Source organism: Natrix helvetica, assembly GCF_964273705.1.
Source record: "Natrix helvetica genome assembly, chromosome: 3".
Taxonomy (NCBI): domain Eukaryota; kingdom Metazoa; phylum Chordata; class Lepidosauria; order Squamata; family Natricidae; genus Natrix; species Natrix helvetica.
Window position 1 is genome coordinate 2778103 of NC_138549.1, and position 16198 is coordinate 2794300.

At 42.3% G+C, this 16198-nt stretch overlaps 1 protein-coding gene across 2 annotated transcripts in view; it reads right to left on the reverse strand.

The window, feature by feature from the left end:
• DGKH (diacylglycerol kinase eta) overlaps positions 1-16198 on the reverse strand; it is a 105754-nt gene that overhangs the window by 43920 nt on the left and 45636 nt on the right. For both annotated transcript variants that reach the window (XM_081947902.1, XM_081947901.1), the window contains exons 4-7: positions 11855-11959; positions 11431-11563; positions 5999-6105; positions 4496-4621 (exon numbers count right to left, since the gene is read on the reverse strand). In XM_081947902.1, coding sequence (XP_081804028.1) covers positions 4496-4621; positions 5999-6105; positions 11431-11563; positions 11855-11959 — 471 coding nt within the window. The remainder of the gene's footprint in view (positions 1-4495; positions 4622-5998; positions 6106-11430; positions 11564-11854; positions 11960-16198) is intronic.

Below are 16198 nucleotides of genomic sequence, written 5' to 3' on the forward strand. Positions count from 1 at the left end.
ACCTCTACTGTCCAAACATTTATAAAACAAGTCCCATGTTCGAAAATACTGTTTTTTTTCTTTTCTTTTTAAAGTGTCAACCTGTCCATTTCTGCACAATCTAAAACTTTTTTCATTACATCATCCTCTGTAGGTGTTTCTTCATTTTTCCAGTACTATGCATTCTTGCTGCTATCAAAACATATTATTATATGTTAAATATAGGTTTCCTTTATCATACTTTTCAGGTATTATGCTTAGCAAAAATATTTCTGGCTTATAATCTATAGGTTGTTTTAACATTTTTTCCAAACCATGCCTTTATCTTTGTCCAATATTTCTTTGCTTTTACACATGCCCATCACATATGACAATACTACATCACCGGTATCTGGTTACATTTCCAACATCTGGCGGACATGCTTTTAAACATCTGGAAGTCTTTAAGAAGATGTTGGATAAGCATTTGTCTGAAGTGGGGTAGGGTTTCCTGCCTAAGCAGGGGGTTGGACTAGAAGACCTCCAAGGTCCCTTCCAACTCTGTTATTCTATTCTATTCTAATCTGGCCGTTGGTAAATGCCACCTATAAAACATTTCATGTAAATTTCCCTTAGTTGCCATTGTCAACTTACAATTTCTTTCCCAAAGTTTTTGCCATTTGTCTAATTCTATAGTATATCCAAAGGTTTTTGCCCATACTGTTATTGCCTCTTTTACCTGTTCATCGTCCATTTTTAAGCTTAACGAGAAGTATATTTTCTTTATCAACTTTGCATCTCCTCCTAACATTATTTGGTCAAATATTGTGAGCTCTTTATAGAGCTTTATAGAGCAATTTTGAACGGTCACTAAACGAACTGTGGTAAGGCAAGGACTACCTGGTCTGCAGGGGGAAGAAAATACACTAATATAGTCTGTTGAGCCCAGCTACGGGGATGCTGGCAGAAATCTTAGTGACTAGCTGAAGTGCCACATCTGCTGTGCTAATGGTACTCAATTCTAATTTGCTTTTATCTGAGCCAAGGGAGGCTGTGCAAACTCTGCTTGCACTGACAGATTAGGAGCAAGGGGAAAATATTAAATTAGCTAAATTGAAACCTGGAGAAATTAATTTTCAGAACACCTATCTGAGAAGACTGGTTGGGCATGGCCAACTCAACGTCACTCACATCGATGGGCGCTTGGCCTTAGCCGTTACAATGGAATAAGGGTTAACCGGAGGGGCAGTTTCTGTAAGCAGGGCAACAAAGATTAGGCTAGAAACAACACCAGAATGTTTCCTTCCTTCCTGCCTTCCTTACAGGATTAGCCCTGGAAAGTGGAAAAACAAAATAAAAGGAGATTTCTTCCAACAACCGGTTCTCCGAACTGCTTAGAAAGTTAACAACCGGTTCTCCAGAATAGGTGCGAACTGGCTGTATCCCACCACTGGTCCTGGGGATGTTGCAACAGACATAAGTGTGAAAAATTGTCATGTCACTATTTTCAGTGCTGTTCTTAACTTTGAAGGGTCACTAAATGAACTTTTGGAATTCGAGAACTACCTGTATTTAGAAAGTTCAAATCTGAGATCTTCAGTAGATCTCTGGAATCTCACCGCAGGGGTGGGGGCGGTGGGAAATATGATGATTTTTTTAAAATCTGAATTTCAGATCAGGCATATACGTTCAAATTTTATTTAGCTAAATAAATCACCCTTTTTTTTTTAAAAAAAAAAAGGAGAATCTTGGTGGGTTTATAGGAATGTAAAGGTGGGACCAAACAAAATAATCGTTAGGGAAAAAAAGAAAAGTTCCATTGTAATTGAAAGAGTACTTTATATTATGTACTTATATTATATTAGTCTTTCCAGTTGCCATGGATGGCTGTGAAAGTCAGACCATAAGGAAGGCTGAGCGCCAAAGAATGGAGGCCTTTGAACTCTGGTGCTGGAGAAGACTCCTGCATTGAGTCCCTTGGACTGCAAGGCAATCCAACCGGTCAGTCCTGGAGGAGATCCACCCTGGCTGCTCTTTGGAAGGCCAGATCCTGAAGAGGAAACTCAAATCCTTTGGCCACCTAATGAGAAGGAAGAAGGACTCCCTGGAGAAGAGCCTCATGCTGGGAAAGATGGAGGGAAAAAGAAGAAGAAGGGGACGGCAGAGAATGAGGTGGCTGGATGGAGCCACCAAAGCAATCGGCGTGATCTTAAATGGACTCCAGAGGATGGTAGAGGACAGGAAGGCCTGGAGGAACATTGTCCATGGGGTCACAATGGGTCGGACAAGTTGCAACTAACAACAACAACTTATATTATGAGAAGGAAAAGAGATAATATGGCTTAAACAGAATGCATGGGATCATAAACGCTGGTTCTCCAAGCAATAACTTAAAAAAAAAACCTTGCTAAATTTATATATTTTGACTTATTGTAGAAGTATAAAAAACAATATGTGTAAAGACAATTTTAACGTACCAATCAAAACTTAAATCTTAAAAAAAGACATCCATTAGCTATTAGAAAAGCACCATTTGCCCATAATTCAATAAACAGCTATTTATCTTGTCTTATTTTGATTTTCCAAAAGTAATAAAAAGATGCAAAGTAGAAAACAGAAGTCCTATTTTAAACCAATTCCAGGTTGCAGATCCGTTTGTTTAGGCTTCAGTGTCTGATTGCTTTTAATTAGGTAAGCTGTTTGGTTTGATCTGGAGAGAAAAACATGCTTAAAAATGATAAATCAAGCCAATATGGAATCAAATTAAATTAAATTAAATTAGATTAGATTGAAGTAATTGAGTTAACAGGGAAGAATGGCACAGAAACATGAAAGGAAATCAGGCAGCTGACAGGCTTGGAAGCAGCAGCTCTGGCTAGTAGCTTCCACCCAAGTTCTAAATAAACACTTTATTACAACATCTAAAGGCTCATCCAGAGTTTCTTTTGCTATTTTCTTTATCAAAAACATTTAATAAGCAGTTCTTCAAAAACGCAGGAAAACAGAAGAGAGGAGAACCATAAAGAGTCCAGGAGTGGATCAGGCCAATTTTGATAAATGAGGTCTTCATAAATAAATAAATAAATAAATAAATAAATGTAGCTTTGACTTACAGCCACTCTTTTAGTGACCGTTCAAAGTGACAATAGCATGAAAAAGTGACTTATGACCATTTTTCACACTTACAACCGTTGCAGCATCCCCGTGACCATGTGATCAAAACTCAGAGGCTTGGCAACTGGCATGTACTTATGACAGTTGCAGTGTCCCGGGGTCACGTATTCCTCTTTTGTGACCAAAGTCCATTGGGGGGGACGGGTTCACTTAACAACCATCTTCCTACCTTAACAACTGCAGTGATTCGCTCAACAACAGCAGCGAGAAAGATCGTAAAATGAGGCAAAAGTCATTTAACCACGGTCTCGCTTAGCCACGGAAATGTTGGGCTCAATTGTTGTCATAAGACAAGTACTAGCTGTGCATTTTAAGTAAGTAGGCTCCTAGCAACCACAGAATGAATCCTCAATGAGATCTGGCAACATGCATATTTCAGTTAAGCTCCTCCTCTGTGCCATTAATACCAACAGTGTCACAACGGATGATGTAATCGATTTTTAGGAAGTAGAGAGCTTTAGACAAATCTATGCTCTGTGAGTTGAAATTCCATAATTAACTGGAGGGTGAAAGTAGTTATGATTATATCCCTCCAACACTGATGAAGTTACCTAGCTGGGTAACAAAACGTCTGCGAGAAAACCACAAGCCCCAAAGACCCCACAGTCACAAACAAGCCCACTGGAGTCCCACTCCTATTGTCTGTGGGCTGTGACACAGTGGTGAAATCTAATTTCCGCCCCCTCCCGGTTCTGTGGGAGTGGCTTGATGGGGGAGGGGTCATGTGACTGGGTGGGCGTGGCCAACTTTTTTTCACTTTTTAAAGCATTTTTTTCCTGCCAGTTCGGACAAAGAGGCAGGGAAAAGGTGCTTTAAAAAGTGGGGGGGGGGGGAGCTTCCAACAATCGCACGGCTCACAGCTGATACACGCAAATGTCGGAAGCTCTTTTTTTCTGCTTTTTAAAGCATTTTTTTTCCTGCCAGGCAGAGGAAAAAAATGCTTTAAAAAGTAGGGAGAAAGTTTCCGATGATTGCGTGGCTCAAAGTTGAGCAGTGCGATCCTGGGAAGCTTTTTTTTTTTTAAACTACCGGTTTGCAGAGCCAAGGACAATCGTCCCTTACCAGTCGGGCCAAACCGGGAGGATTTCACTCCTGCTGTGACACCCATAAAAAGGTTCAAACACACAACCACAATCGTCATTGTGACTCTTTTATCACCACCACCACTGCCGCCGCCGCCCTGCAGAGATCCATGCTGTTTGGTCATTTCCTTGTCCCAATCCAGGAAAACATCCAGGGTTTCCTGCCTAGGCAGGGGGCTGGACTAGAAGACCTCCAAGGTCCCTTCCAACTCTACTATTGTATTGTATTGTATTATAACATCTTCCCAAAAGGGCAAATCTCACCCAACGCCCAGACTTACCATTGTCTTACACCACAGGCACTTCCAATCCTGCAGGCGGAGGACACTGCCGCAGGTTTTGTCACACACCGCACATTTGGCACTGACCGGAAGGTTGCCTTCTAACCACTGATGAGGCATGGCTACCTGGAGGGGAGGTTTATTGGGGTCAACGGGGAGGAGAAAGAAGAAAGTTCAACTTCCATCCCTTTGGATTTCAATCTCATCAACGCCAGAGGTGGGATTGGTTGGTCTATCTTCAAAACACTCAACTCTGACCAGTGGGGGGTTCCGTTTTTTTTACTACCGGTTCGCATGCGCAGAAGCGTCCAGGTGGGTTGGGCGGAGCCTCCCACCGCCACCACTACTAGTTCGCCTGATCCGGGTCGAACTGGGAGCAACCCACCTCTGACTCTGACTCAAAGAGGTCCATTCACAAGAGACCTTATTTCTGTGTTTTTCCGTTGGGGCCATCCTCATGTCCCACAGAGCAAAGGGAGCCCTATTGGCACAATGGGTTAGAAACCAGAGGATCATGAGTCCTAGTCCACCCATAGACATGAAAGCTGGCTGGGTGACTGGAGGTCAATCATGGTCTCTCAGCTCAGCCAATCACACGGGGCGAAAGAGGAGGCAGGAATGTCATGCACTTAGCCTTGAGTTGTACAAAAAAGAATGTGGGGTGCAAATGAATGAAGATGAAAATGAGGATGACGAGGGTGAGGCTGGGGTTGAGGATGAGGATGAGACTGAAGTTAAGGGTGAGGGTGAGGAGGATGTTGAGGAAGACAATGAGGGTGAGGACAAGGATGAAGTTGAAGGTGAGGATGAAAATGATGTTGAAATTGAGGTTGAGGTTGAAGTTGAGGGTAAGAATGAGGATCAGAGTGAGGTTCAACTTGAGGTTGAGGATGAAAATGATGTTGAGGGTGAGGGTGAGGATGGGTTGAAGATGAAGATGAGGATGATGAGGTTGAGGATGAGGATGCAGGATGAGACTGAAGATGATGATGATCCCAAAGATTTCCACCACATTTCAAAGATGGCTGGAAGAAGAGCAACTGTATTTCTTGAGAAGCTGAACAGATACCCTCAGCATTTCTCTGGTGGCATTGTTCAGCTTCTCCTTCTCAATCCTTGGCCACTAATAATAGGAACAATGTTCTTTCTTCACAACTGCAAGACCAGGTGACTTATCGGTCCTAAAATCTGGCCATTCTCTGCAGCTGTGAATGAAGTTGTTGTGGACATCTTCCATCCTGCTAGAAATAAATCTGTAGCTCCCCAGGGCCTACATGAAAATTCTCCAAGTCTTCTTTTTTTGTTATTATTATTTCTCTCTCCAAGGTCTTCTTGGTGGTAGACTTACATACCTAATTCAACAGGACATCATGTGCTTAAAAACATGTTTGTTAGACAGGACCCACAGCTAACTACAATTCATCGTGCCTAATTGTTATTATGGGCAGGTGTTTTTCAACGAAAAGTGAAGAATAGGATTTGCCGTATGTTGCAAAGACTTACACCATCTTCATCCTCAATGATATCTCTTCCAATTGAAGTCAACGTTGTCCATTTGCAATTATTTATTGCCCGAACAGCACATCTTTTGTGAGCCTTGAACTTGCATACTAGGAGAAAGGAATAAATATATATTTAAAAATATACATAGTTTCCTGAGAACATAATTCCTTCATGGTCACAAAATCTATCTTAACCAAATCTTAAGACCCACCTATTCCAAGCAGCTGGCCTGGCTCAACTTTGATTTAACCATATCGCTCCTGACGGGTTTTTAACTGGGTATTTTAATTACATTTAATTTCTAGGGGTTTTAAATACAGTATTTTAATTGTTTTTATCAATCGATCTCCTCCTTATGTATGTATGTATGTTTTAGTGTACCTTTGTTATATGTTTGTTTTGTTTACATATTTATTTCGAATGTTTCGTTGTACGCCGCCCCGAGTCCTTCGGGAGAGGGTGCGGCTAAGAAATAAATATATTATTATTATTATTATAAATCCCCATTTATGGAGAAAGTTCAAAGTTCGCCAAATTACAGATTCTCAACTTACGACTGGTCGTTTAGCAACTGTTCAAAGTTACGGTGGACCTTCCCAGAACCACTTACAATGCGTTTTGAAAGTTAAGATGGTTGCACAAACACACACCATGTCAGGAGAATCAAGACCACATGTTAAGTTCCAGGTAAGCTGATTTATTGCTCATGTCTATATACAAGAATTAGTCAATCAGTCTAAATTGACAATAAGAGTCAGTGGAACTGAAGAAGAGTTGGACGTAGACTGTTTGCGACAACAGAATGACTTCAAGGCTGATTCCTCTCTTGACTCCATCCCCAAGCTCTGCCTCTCTTTCTCCTAAATACACATACACACAGAAACATACACACTTTTAAGGCCGTTTGCACTGGCCTGAAGTCTCACGGTCACAGTTTGTAATGTTTTTTTTAACCAGTTTCGGTCACTGATTCCAGTTTCTGGCAAAAATACAACTATTGGGGGAAAAGGATTTGCTTAACAACCATGACACTCGCATAAACGACCAGTGTGAAAAATCAGGTTTGGTTACCCGGTGCTTCAACTTACAACTGCAATGACTTAGAATCCTAACTCCCATCTCAATTCCAGGCATAAACTGAAGTCAAACAGTAGCTCCCTCAAGCATCCAACGTACAGTTTAGCTTCCAAATCCCCAATCATCTTTGTTGCTCTTCTCTGCATTCTTTCTAGGACCTCGGCAAGGTCTTCTTTGTATCATGGTGACATCTTTCTGTGGACAACTACTCCGGCATTAGTCCTTAAGCGGAAACTTGTGGCCAAGTTCTCAAAAGGGGGCATGCTATCTGTCATTGTACGGGGGCGCGATGCTTAGCGATTAAAGACGCTGAGCATGTCAGCTTTCCAGCTCACAGCTCAGGTTTGAGACCCGAGCACCACACAAAGGGGGGAGCTCCCGTACCTTGCTCCAGCTCCTGCCCGCTTAGCAGTTCGAAAGCATGAAAATGCAAGTAGATAAATAGGTACCACTTCGGTGGGAAGGTAATAGCGTTATGTGCGCCTTTGGTGTATAATTATGCTGGCCACCTGACCACAGAAAATGTTTTTGGACAATGCTGGCTCCCTCGACCAAGAAACAATGATGGGCACCATGCCATAGAATTGGCCACGACTGGACAGGACCGGACAGGAGAAAGCCTAACTTTTGCTTGTATGGATGCCATGTGTTCTCCAAGCAAAATGCAAGATACTTGATCTATTCAGTCCTGTTTAGCCATAAATCAATCCATCAATCTCTCTCTCTCTCTCTCTCTCTCACACACACACACACGGCTGCTAGACATTCTCTTCGTAAGACATCTTATGAAGCCAAGATGCATAGCATCTGCAAGCTTATATAAACAAGGGGTGTGAACCACTTCAAGCCTTAGCCAAGACCTGGATAATTATTATTAATCATAATGAAAGCCTGTTGCTTGCAAGCTTTCGCTGCGCGATTCAGCATCCCAGAAGTTTTGAGTTGGTAGCTTTCCAAGAACAGCTGTTTGTCCAAATTGCCTTTGCTGGTTCCAAAGACCAGCAAAAACATTAATCTGACAAGATCCAAGTCTTGCGCCTTGTAGTTTATCTTGTCAGGAAGCATAACGGTTGCCCAAGCAAATTATTTAGTTTCCAGTAATATGGATAACTGGGTTTAAAAACCCTGCAGAGAGAATCCAAGAATTGTAGACAGAATGAATCAAGGTATTCATTTAAGGAGAAACTTCCTAACAGTGAGGACATTAATCAGTGGAACAGAAGTTGCCTCCAGAAGTTGTGAATGCCCCAACACTGGAGGTCTTCAAGAAGAGACTGAACAGCCAGTTGTCTGGATTAGTATAGGGTCTCCTTGAGCAGGGGGTTGGACTAGAAGACCTCCAAGGTCCTTTCCAACCCTATTATTCTATGTTCTAAGTTTTAAGAATCCAATATCATGAGTCAAAGTTTTGTCACTACTAGCGCCTAAATTCTACTAGGGTGTCATGATAGCAGTGTTCCAATGTTTGACGGGCTGTCACAAAGAAGAGGGGATTAATCTACTTTCCAAAGGATCTGAAAATGGAACAAGAAGCGACAGATGGAAATTTACCAAGGAGAGAAGCAAACTAGAACTAAGGAGATAATTCCTAACAGTGAGAGCAATCAAGGAATGAAATAGCTTTCCTTCAAAAGTTGTGGGTACTCCATCACTGGAGGTTTTAAAGAAAAGACTGGAGAGCCACTTGTCTCAAATGATACAGGGTCTCTTGCTTGAGCAGGGGGCTGGACTAGAAGACCTCCAAGGTCCCTCCCAGCTCTATTCTGATGAATCCATGCTTTGATTATTCCTCAGCTGCATGCGTGCACAACCTCATATGCATCAAGATCAACAGAAGTATCCATGAAGATTCTCAGCTCTCCAGGTCACGGTTGTCCCGAAGGTGCTTTTTCCAAGAAGCAACTGGACTTTCTGGTTTTTCTTTGAAGACGTTTTGCTTCTTATCCAAGAAGCTTCTTCATCCCGTTCAAAGTTCAGAGCTGAAGAAGCTTCTTGGATGAGAAGTGAAATGCCTTCAAAGAAAAACCAGGAAGTCCAGATGCCTCTTAAAAAAGCACCTTTGGGACAATCATCAGAAGGGATAATACCACTTTATACTGCACTAGTGAAGCCACCTATGAAATGTTGTCTACAGTTTTGGTCACCATGATAGAAGAAAAAATGCCGAGATTCTAGAAAGAGTGCTGAGAAGAGCAACAAAGATAATTAGGGTTCTGGAGGCTAAATTGTATGATGAACGGTTGAGGGAACAAGATATGTTGACCGTATCAAAGAGAAGGTCCAGGGGGACACGGAAACTGTCTTCCAGACCACTGAACTGGAGCAAGCTACAATTAGCCCCAAATTGGCTTGGGACAAGTGGAGATCATGGAAACCACGGAAGTCACATCACAAGTCATACGATGTTTTGTTTAACGAGCAAACAGGAAGTGAGGTCATTTGATGCCCCTGTCAATGGAAGCACGATGACACTTCTTCACAGCTACATTGCACACAAGATCAATGTTAATTCTTGCACACCAGGGAGCACGGACAACATACGGCCCGTATTACCAGATAGTCTTCGTTTAACTATCACAACTGAGACCCAGCAACTCCAGCTATGAGCACCAGGCCTGCTAAGAGGAAAACCCATAAGACTGCAATGGATCAATGACCTCACTTCCTATTTGCTAGTTAAACCAAACGTCGTATGAACGTGACTCGCAATGCTGCTTCCACAGTCTCCACGAACTCCACTCATCCCAAGCCAATTGTGAAAGTGTGCAAATGACAATCCCAGGACTTGTCATCAGTTGTGAAGGCGCATTGGTTGCAAAGCTGAGCGGTGATTAGGTGACATTGGGATGTCGCAATGGTTACTAACGCAAATGTTGGCTGCAAAGCTGGGAGGTTTTTTTTTTTACACCATTGTAACTTCAAACAGTTGCTAAATGAAGAAGTTGGTAAGCAAGACTGTCTATATAGGACTCTTCCTTTCCCAGCCCACAAACCTCTCAGGACCCAAATCAATCATGCAGATAATCAGAGATGGTACCGAACCTCAGCCAATCCACACAAGCTGCCCCAACCAACCCTTCACCTTGACATGACCTCCCCATCACAAGACCCATCACAGGACCCTCACCTGATGTGACTCACACCTGATTCATCTCAAGACCCATCCAAGACCCTCACCACACATGACCTCTCCATCACAAGATCTTCACTTGACATGTCTCACATCTCAAGACCCATCACACTGATGGGACCTCCCCAACACAATACCCTCACTTGACATGAGTTCAAAACCACAAGTCCCATCACAACCCTCACCTGATGTGACCCATCTCAAGACCCATCACAAACCCCTCACGTGATGCGACTTCCTCATCACAAGACCTACTGACCACACCAAGCCCTTATAAACAGAAGAACAACAACACGGACATCTCCTAAACTCCACTGAAAATGTTACCTAGACATGTCTCATACCTCAAAAATCCATCACAAGTCTCTCACTGATGCAACCTCCCCATCATAAGACCCTCACCTGATGTAACCCACATCTGACCCATCACAAGATCCTCACCTGACATGACTTCTCCATCACAAGTCCCATCACAACGCTCACCTGATGTGACCCATCTCAAGACCCAACACAAAACCTTCATCTGACGCAACTTCCTCATCACAAGACCTACTGACCACACCAAGCCCTTATAAACAGAAGAACACCAACACGGACATCTCCTAAACTCCACTGAAGATGTTACCTAGCCTGGTAACGAAATGTTTGGAAGCCAAACCACAAGCTCAAAGAACGAACCTCCACCTTCGCTCTCCGTTCAATCAACCAATAGGCATAATGGCCTGCATTTAAGCAACGTCTGGACCCCAGATACTGCAGGTTCTCTTCCTTCCCATGCTCCATAAAACAAATTGCAAGGGCCTCTCCCAAATCAAGTTTGAACACGTCACGTCAATTTTGTTATTAGCCAAAAAAGCTAAACAAATCTGAGTGCAATAACAGGTTGCTTCAAAGCTACAAGGCCACCATTCCTCTGTTGAGCTGAAAAGTCTAAGCCGGTCAGGAGGTGCCTCGAACTTTATGACTACAGCGACTTGCAACCAAAATTCCAGTCGTAGGTCAAGGAGCTTCTGTTAACACGTAGCCTGTAAGCGAATCTGAAAACGACAGTGCTTCTGGGAAATGCAGATTTGTTAACCGATTAATGAAAACGTGGCTAAATTGTTCAGGATAAAAAGAAAGACATTCACTGATGCCCGCTAGCAAAAATCACCCCTCTCTTTAAATAAGGGACTCGTACTTTGCATTTTCATGCTAAATGATGATTCACAGAGGACCAATTTACCTTCGCAAGACAAGCCGTGGGAAGTGACTCCGGAGAGGCTCTCGCGGCAGACGTTGCAAAAAGTGGGCCTCGCGTGGGAACAAGCATACCAGTTGTGCATCCCTGAGAAATGTTCCACGTTAAACTGGGCCGCCTGATAAAGAAATTAAAGAGAGATTTCCAAGGACGAGACATGCCAGGGTTCCAATCTCCACAAGTTTGTCTTTCAAGCAAAGCAACTAACCAACCAACCAACAAAAAAAAACAAGACATTTTTTTTGAAGTAAAAACAGAACAGGCTAAATATAAACCTCCAATCAATGCTCGTCTTGGTCTTTGTGGATTTATTAAGAACATGGACATTTTCTTCCCTATTTTCTGCAGCTTGATAAAGAGACAATCCTGAATTTATTTTTTAATTTAAAAAAAATTCTCTCAAGCTTACCTCGTAATGTTCTCGAGACTGAACAGACTTGAGGGAGCTAATCCAGTCTTCCATCTCTTTTCTGTTCTCTGCACACAATATCAACCTTCTGAACGGGGTGATTATCTGAAAAGGATCGCTTAGGTTAGGATTGCAAATTGCTAAACGGAAGGCAGAGCCCAACGGAACACAAGATTTTTTTAAAAAAAAACCTTCCTTTTATCTGACACATAAATGAGAACATTCCCATTCCTCACCGTTATGAGAGCAAATTAACCCCAGCAGCCACAATATGCAAAAGGTTTCATATTGCTGCGTATTTCGGAACAAAATAATATATCCTGCCCTCGATTTGAACACGCCCAGAGAAAAATCAGAATCTTCTTCAGTTTTGTTTTAAAACACATCCATAAGTTTATTCCCTAGTAACAATGATGGTCAAGAAAAGATAAATCTTTCTTAATATTCTGCATTTGACAAGTATACAATTATTTAAGGATTTGCGTAACCGGAGATGGTCGTGTTTGCCAAAAACGCAGCACAATCTGACAGTCAGGGAGAGCTGTCAATTATCTGAGTTGGACGACATTCCCCTTCGGGTGGGTCCCCTGCCAATCTTAAATTCAGATATAATTTCCTCGGTCTGAAATTCTTCAGGGTGATTAAAATGAAGGCAAAACAAATGTTGTGGATACTTCTGGGAAGCAGCAGGTTTAAGAGCATTGAAGCAACGAAGGTATTTTCCCATCCCGGTTAGATTCGTTGCTTGCTATATCTTTTTACCTTTCTGGAGACCTCGTTCTGGAAGGCTTAAACGATGCCATGATCTATTTATATCAACACAACCGCGATTCCAGAATCTGAATTTCTACATAAAGATCCACTAGATCAGGGTCTAATTTGAGAAGCCTGGTTTAGCGTCTTGCAAAAATAGATCTTCCCGGTCCACAACTTACCCCGTCTTCTTGGCAGCGTGTTCTGTCTTTGCTGCTCTCCACAAATGGCACTAACAAATCAGGCAAGCTCACTCAGTGTACACACAAACAAACACACACACACACACACACACGCACACACGCACACACAGAGCCCCAGAGTCACGTGGAAACTAGCAGAAACTCCTGAACATTTTCATATAAACAAAAAGGAGGATATTTTTCCATCCTTCTCTTTCTTTCTCCCTTCATACCCTCTGAATCTGTTCCTTTTCCTGAACGTCGGCGAAGGAGTAGGGAATCTCATTACGCAGGGGGATACAAAATCAAGCTGTCAAAATACCTTTTTAAACAAAGTACAGGTAGTCCTCAACCACCATTGAGCTCAACATTTCTGTGGCTAAGCGAAACAGTTGTTGTCAGTGAGTTTTGCCCTGTTTTATGGCTTTTTCTTGCTACGGTGGTTAAGGCAATTCCTGCAGTTGGTAAAGTAGTAACACCGTTGTTAAAAGAAATTAGTAAAATAGTTACTTATCAGAAGGTTGCAAAAGGGGATAACGTGACATGATCCCCCCCCGGGGGGGACACGGCAACCGTCATAAATAGGAGTCAATTGCCAAGCGTCCGAATTTTGATCACATGAGCCTTGGGGAAGTTGCAAGGGTCGTAGGCGTGAAAAAGGGTCGTTAAATGAACTGTCATAACTTTGAATGGTCGCTAAATGAACTGTCATAACTCGAGGACTACCTGTGCGGGGTAGTAAACACATTGACTATGCTGCCAAACTATATCTCTTACTCTGGGTTGGAAAAAAATAACCTGGATAATGGACAAAAATGTTCACGTTGTGATCAAACCAGATTGTGAAGCTTTCGAAATAGATTCTTGGCCATAAATTGGAATGCTTTGTCTGTCTCTTTTTAAAGCAGCCACATTATTTGCAAGGTGTGAACCGATGAAAACCCTTCTTGGCTGTCTCCGCATCCGTCTGTCTTCACAACCTTTCTCCTTCCATTTTTCTCCAGCCAGCTTAGACACCAAAACAAGTGTTGTCATTGTGCAAAATTGCAGGAAGCCTGACCAAGGCACAAAATACAGAGCTCTTCCATTCAATCTTCTCTACCATTCCAACTTTGTTCTAGGAAGACCAGACAAAATTTCTAAACAAACCACTACGTGAAAATCAACCACATATTTTTTTAATTGGCTAAGAGTTTCCAGACCTAAAATGGACACCTAACATCAAAAACGTCATCAAAAAAACACAATGAAGAATGTTCTTTCCATGCCAACTCAGGAAGCTCAAACTTCCCAAACAGCTGCTTATTCTGTTCTTCAGAGAAATTATTGAATCTGTTGTCTACACCTCCATAACTGTTTGGTTTGGTTCTGCAACCCAACAAGACAGACACAGACTTCAACGAATAATCAGAACCGCAGAAAAAGCAATGGCTACCAACCTGCCTTCCATTGAGGACCTGTACACTGCACGAGTCAAAAAGAGGGCTGTGAAAATATCTACAGACCCCTCGCATCCTGGACATAAATTGTTTCAACTTCTACCCTCAAAACGACGCTATAGAGCATTGCACACCAAGACAACTAGACACAAGGAGAGTTTTTTCCGCACGCCATCACTCTGCTAAACAAATAATTTCCTCACCACTGTCAAACTATTTACTAAGTCTGCACTATTAATCTTCTCATAGTTCTCATCACCCACCTCCTCCCACTTATGACTGCATGATGGTAACTTTGCTGCTTGTATCCTTACGATTTATATTGATATTGATTGTTTCTTGATTGCTTATTTGTACCCCATGACTATGAGTAAGTGTTGTACCCTATGATTTTTGATGAATGTATCTTGTCTTTTTATGGACACTGAGAGCATCTGCACCAAAGACAAATTCCTTCTGTGTCCAATCACACTTGGCCAATAAACTACACTATTCTATTCTATTCTATTCTATTCTATTCTATTCTATTCTATTCTAAAATCTATGGAGATTCTCAATCATCCAAGTCATGGTTATCCCAAAGGTGCTTTTTTTCCCCAAAATAGTAACTTGATTTTCTTGTTCTGTGTTTTTTCCCCTTGAATATGTTTCGCTTTCTCATCCAAGAAGATTCTTTAGTTTTGACCTGAAGAAGAACAGAATTGAAGAAGCTTCTGGAATGAGAAGCAAAACATTTTCAAGGAGAAAAAAGAAAGTCCAGGTGAAAATACCTTTGGGAGTTTCCTACTGGGGATGTTGGTAAGACAGGTAGTCCTTGAGTTACAACAGTTCATTCAGTGACCGTTCAAAGTTACAATGGTACTGAAAAAAGCGACTTGGGTTTTTTCAGTTACAATTTTTGCAGCCTGCCTATGATCCTGTGATCAAAATTCAGAGGCTTGGCAACTGATTCATACTTATGACCATTGCGGTGTTCCAAGGTCGCATGATCCTCTTTTGCGACCTTCTAACAAGCAAAGTCAACGGGGGAAGCCTGATTCACTTAACAACCGTGTGACTAACTTATCAACCGCGGTGATTCATTTAACAATCGTGGCGAGAAAGGTCGTACAACAGGGCAAAACTCACTTCACAAATGTCTCCCTTAACAGCAGAAACTTTTGAGCTCAATTGTGGTCATATGTTGAGGACTACCCATACTGGAAAGGTACTGGAAGTTGAACTGTGATGTCAACCAAACCGGATTCCCAGTTAACCATCTGTTGCATTCAACGAAAGAAAGAATGAAAGAGAGAAAAGAGAGAGGGAAAGATAATGGGCCTCTTCTGCTCCCCTTTGCTTACCTGTTATTCGGTTCCTTCTTCACCCAAACCCAAATATTGGAAAGAAGATTTTAAGGAGGACTTGAGTTAGGACTTCTGGAAACAAGTAGGTTGAAGAAATGAAGCCATCTAGCTCCAGAGAATCTCATCAAGGGACCTCAGGTCCACCTACATACTCTCTCTCTCTCTCTCTGTCTGTGTGTGTCTCTGTCTCTCCCCTCCTCTCTCTCTGTCTCTCTCTCTCTCTTTTTCTTTATCTGTCTCTCTCTGTATCTCTGTCTCTCTCCCTCCCTCCCTCTCTCTGTTTCTGTCTCTCCCTCTCTGTGTGTGTGTCTCTGTTTCTCTCTCTTTTTTTCTCTGTCACTCTCTGTCTCTCTGTGTGTGTGTGTGTGTGTGTCTCTCTGTGAGTGTGTGTCTCTCTTTTTTTCTTTCTCTCTCTTTTTCTTTCTCTCTCTCTCTCTGTCTCTGTCTCTCTCTGTGTGCCTGTGTCTGTCTGTCTGTGTGTGCCTCTGTCTCTCTCTGTTTCTCTCTCTTTTTCTTTCTCTGTCTCTCTCTGTGCCTCTGTGTCTCTCTCTGTCTCTGTCTTTATCTTTTTTTTCTTTCTCTCTCTCTGTCTCCCTCTCTCCGTCTCTGTGTCTCTCTGTGTGT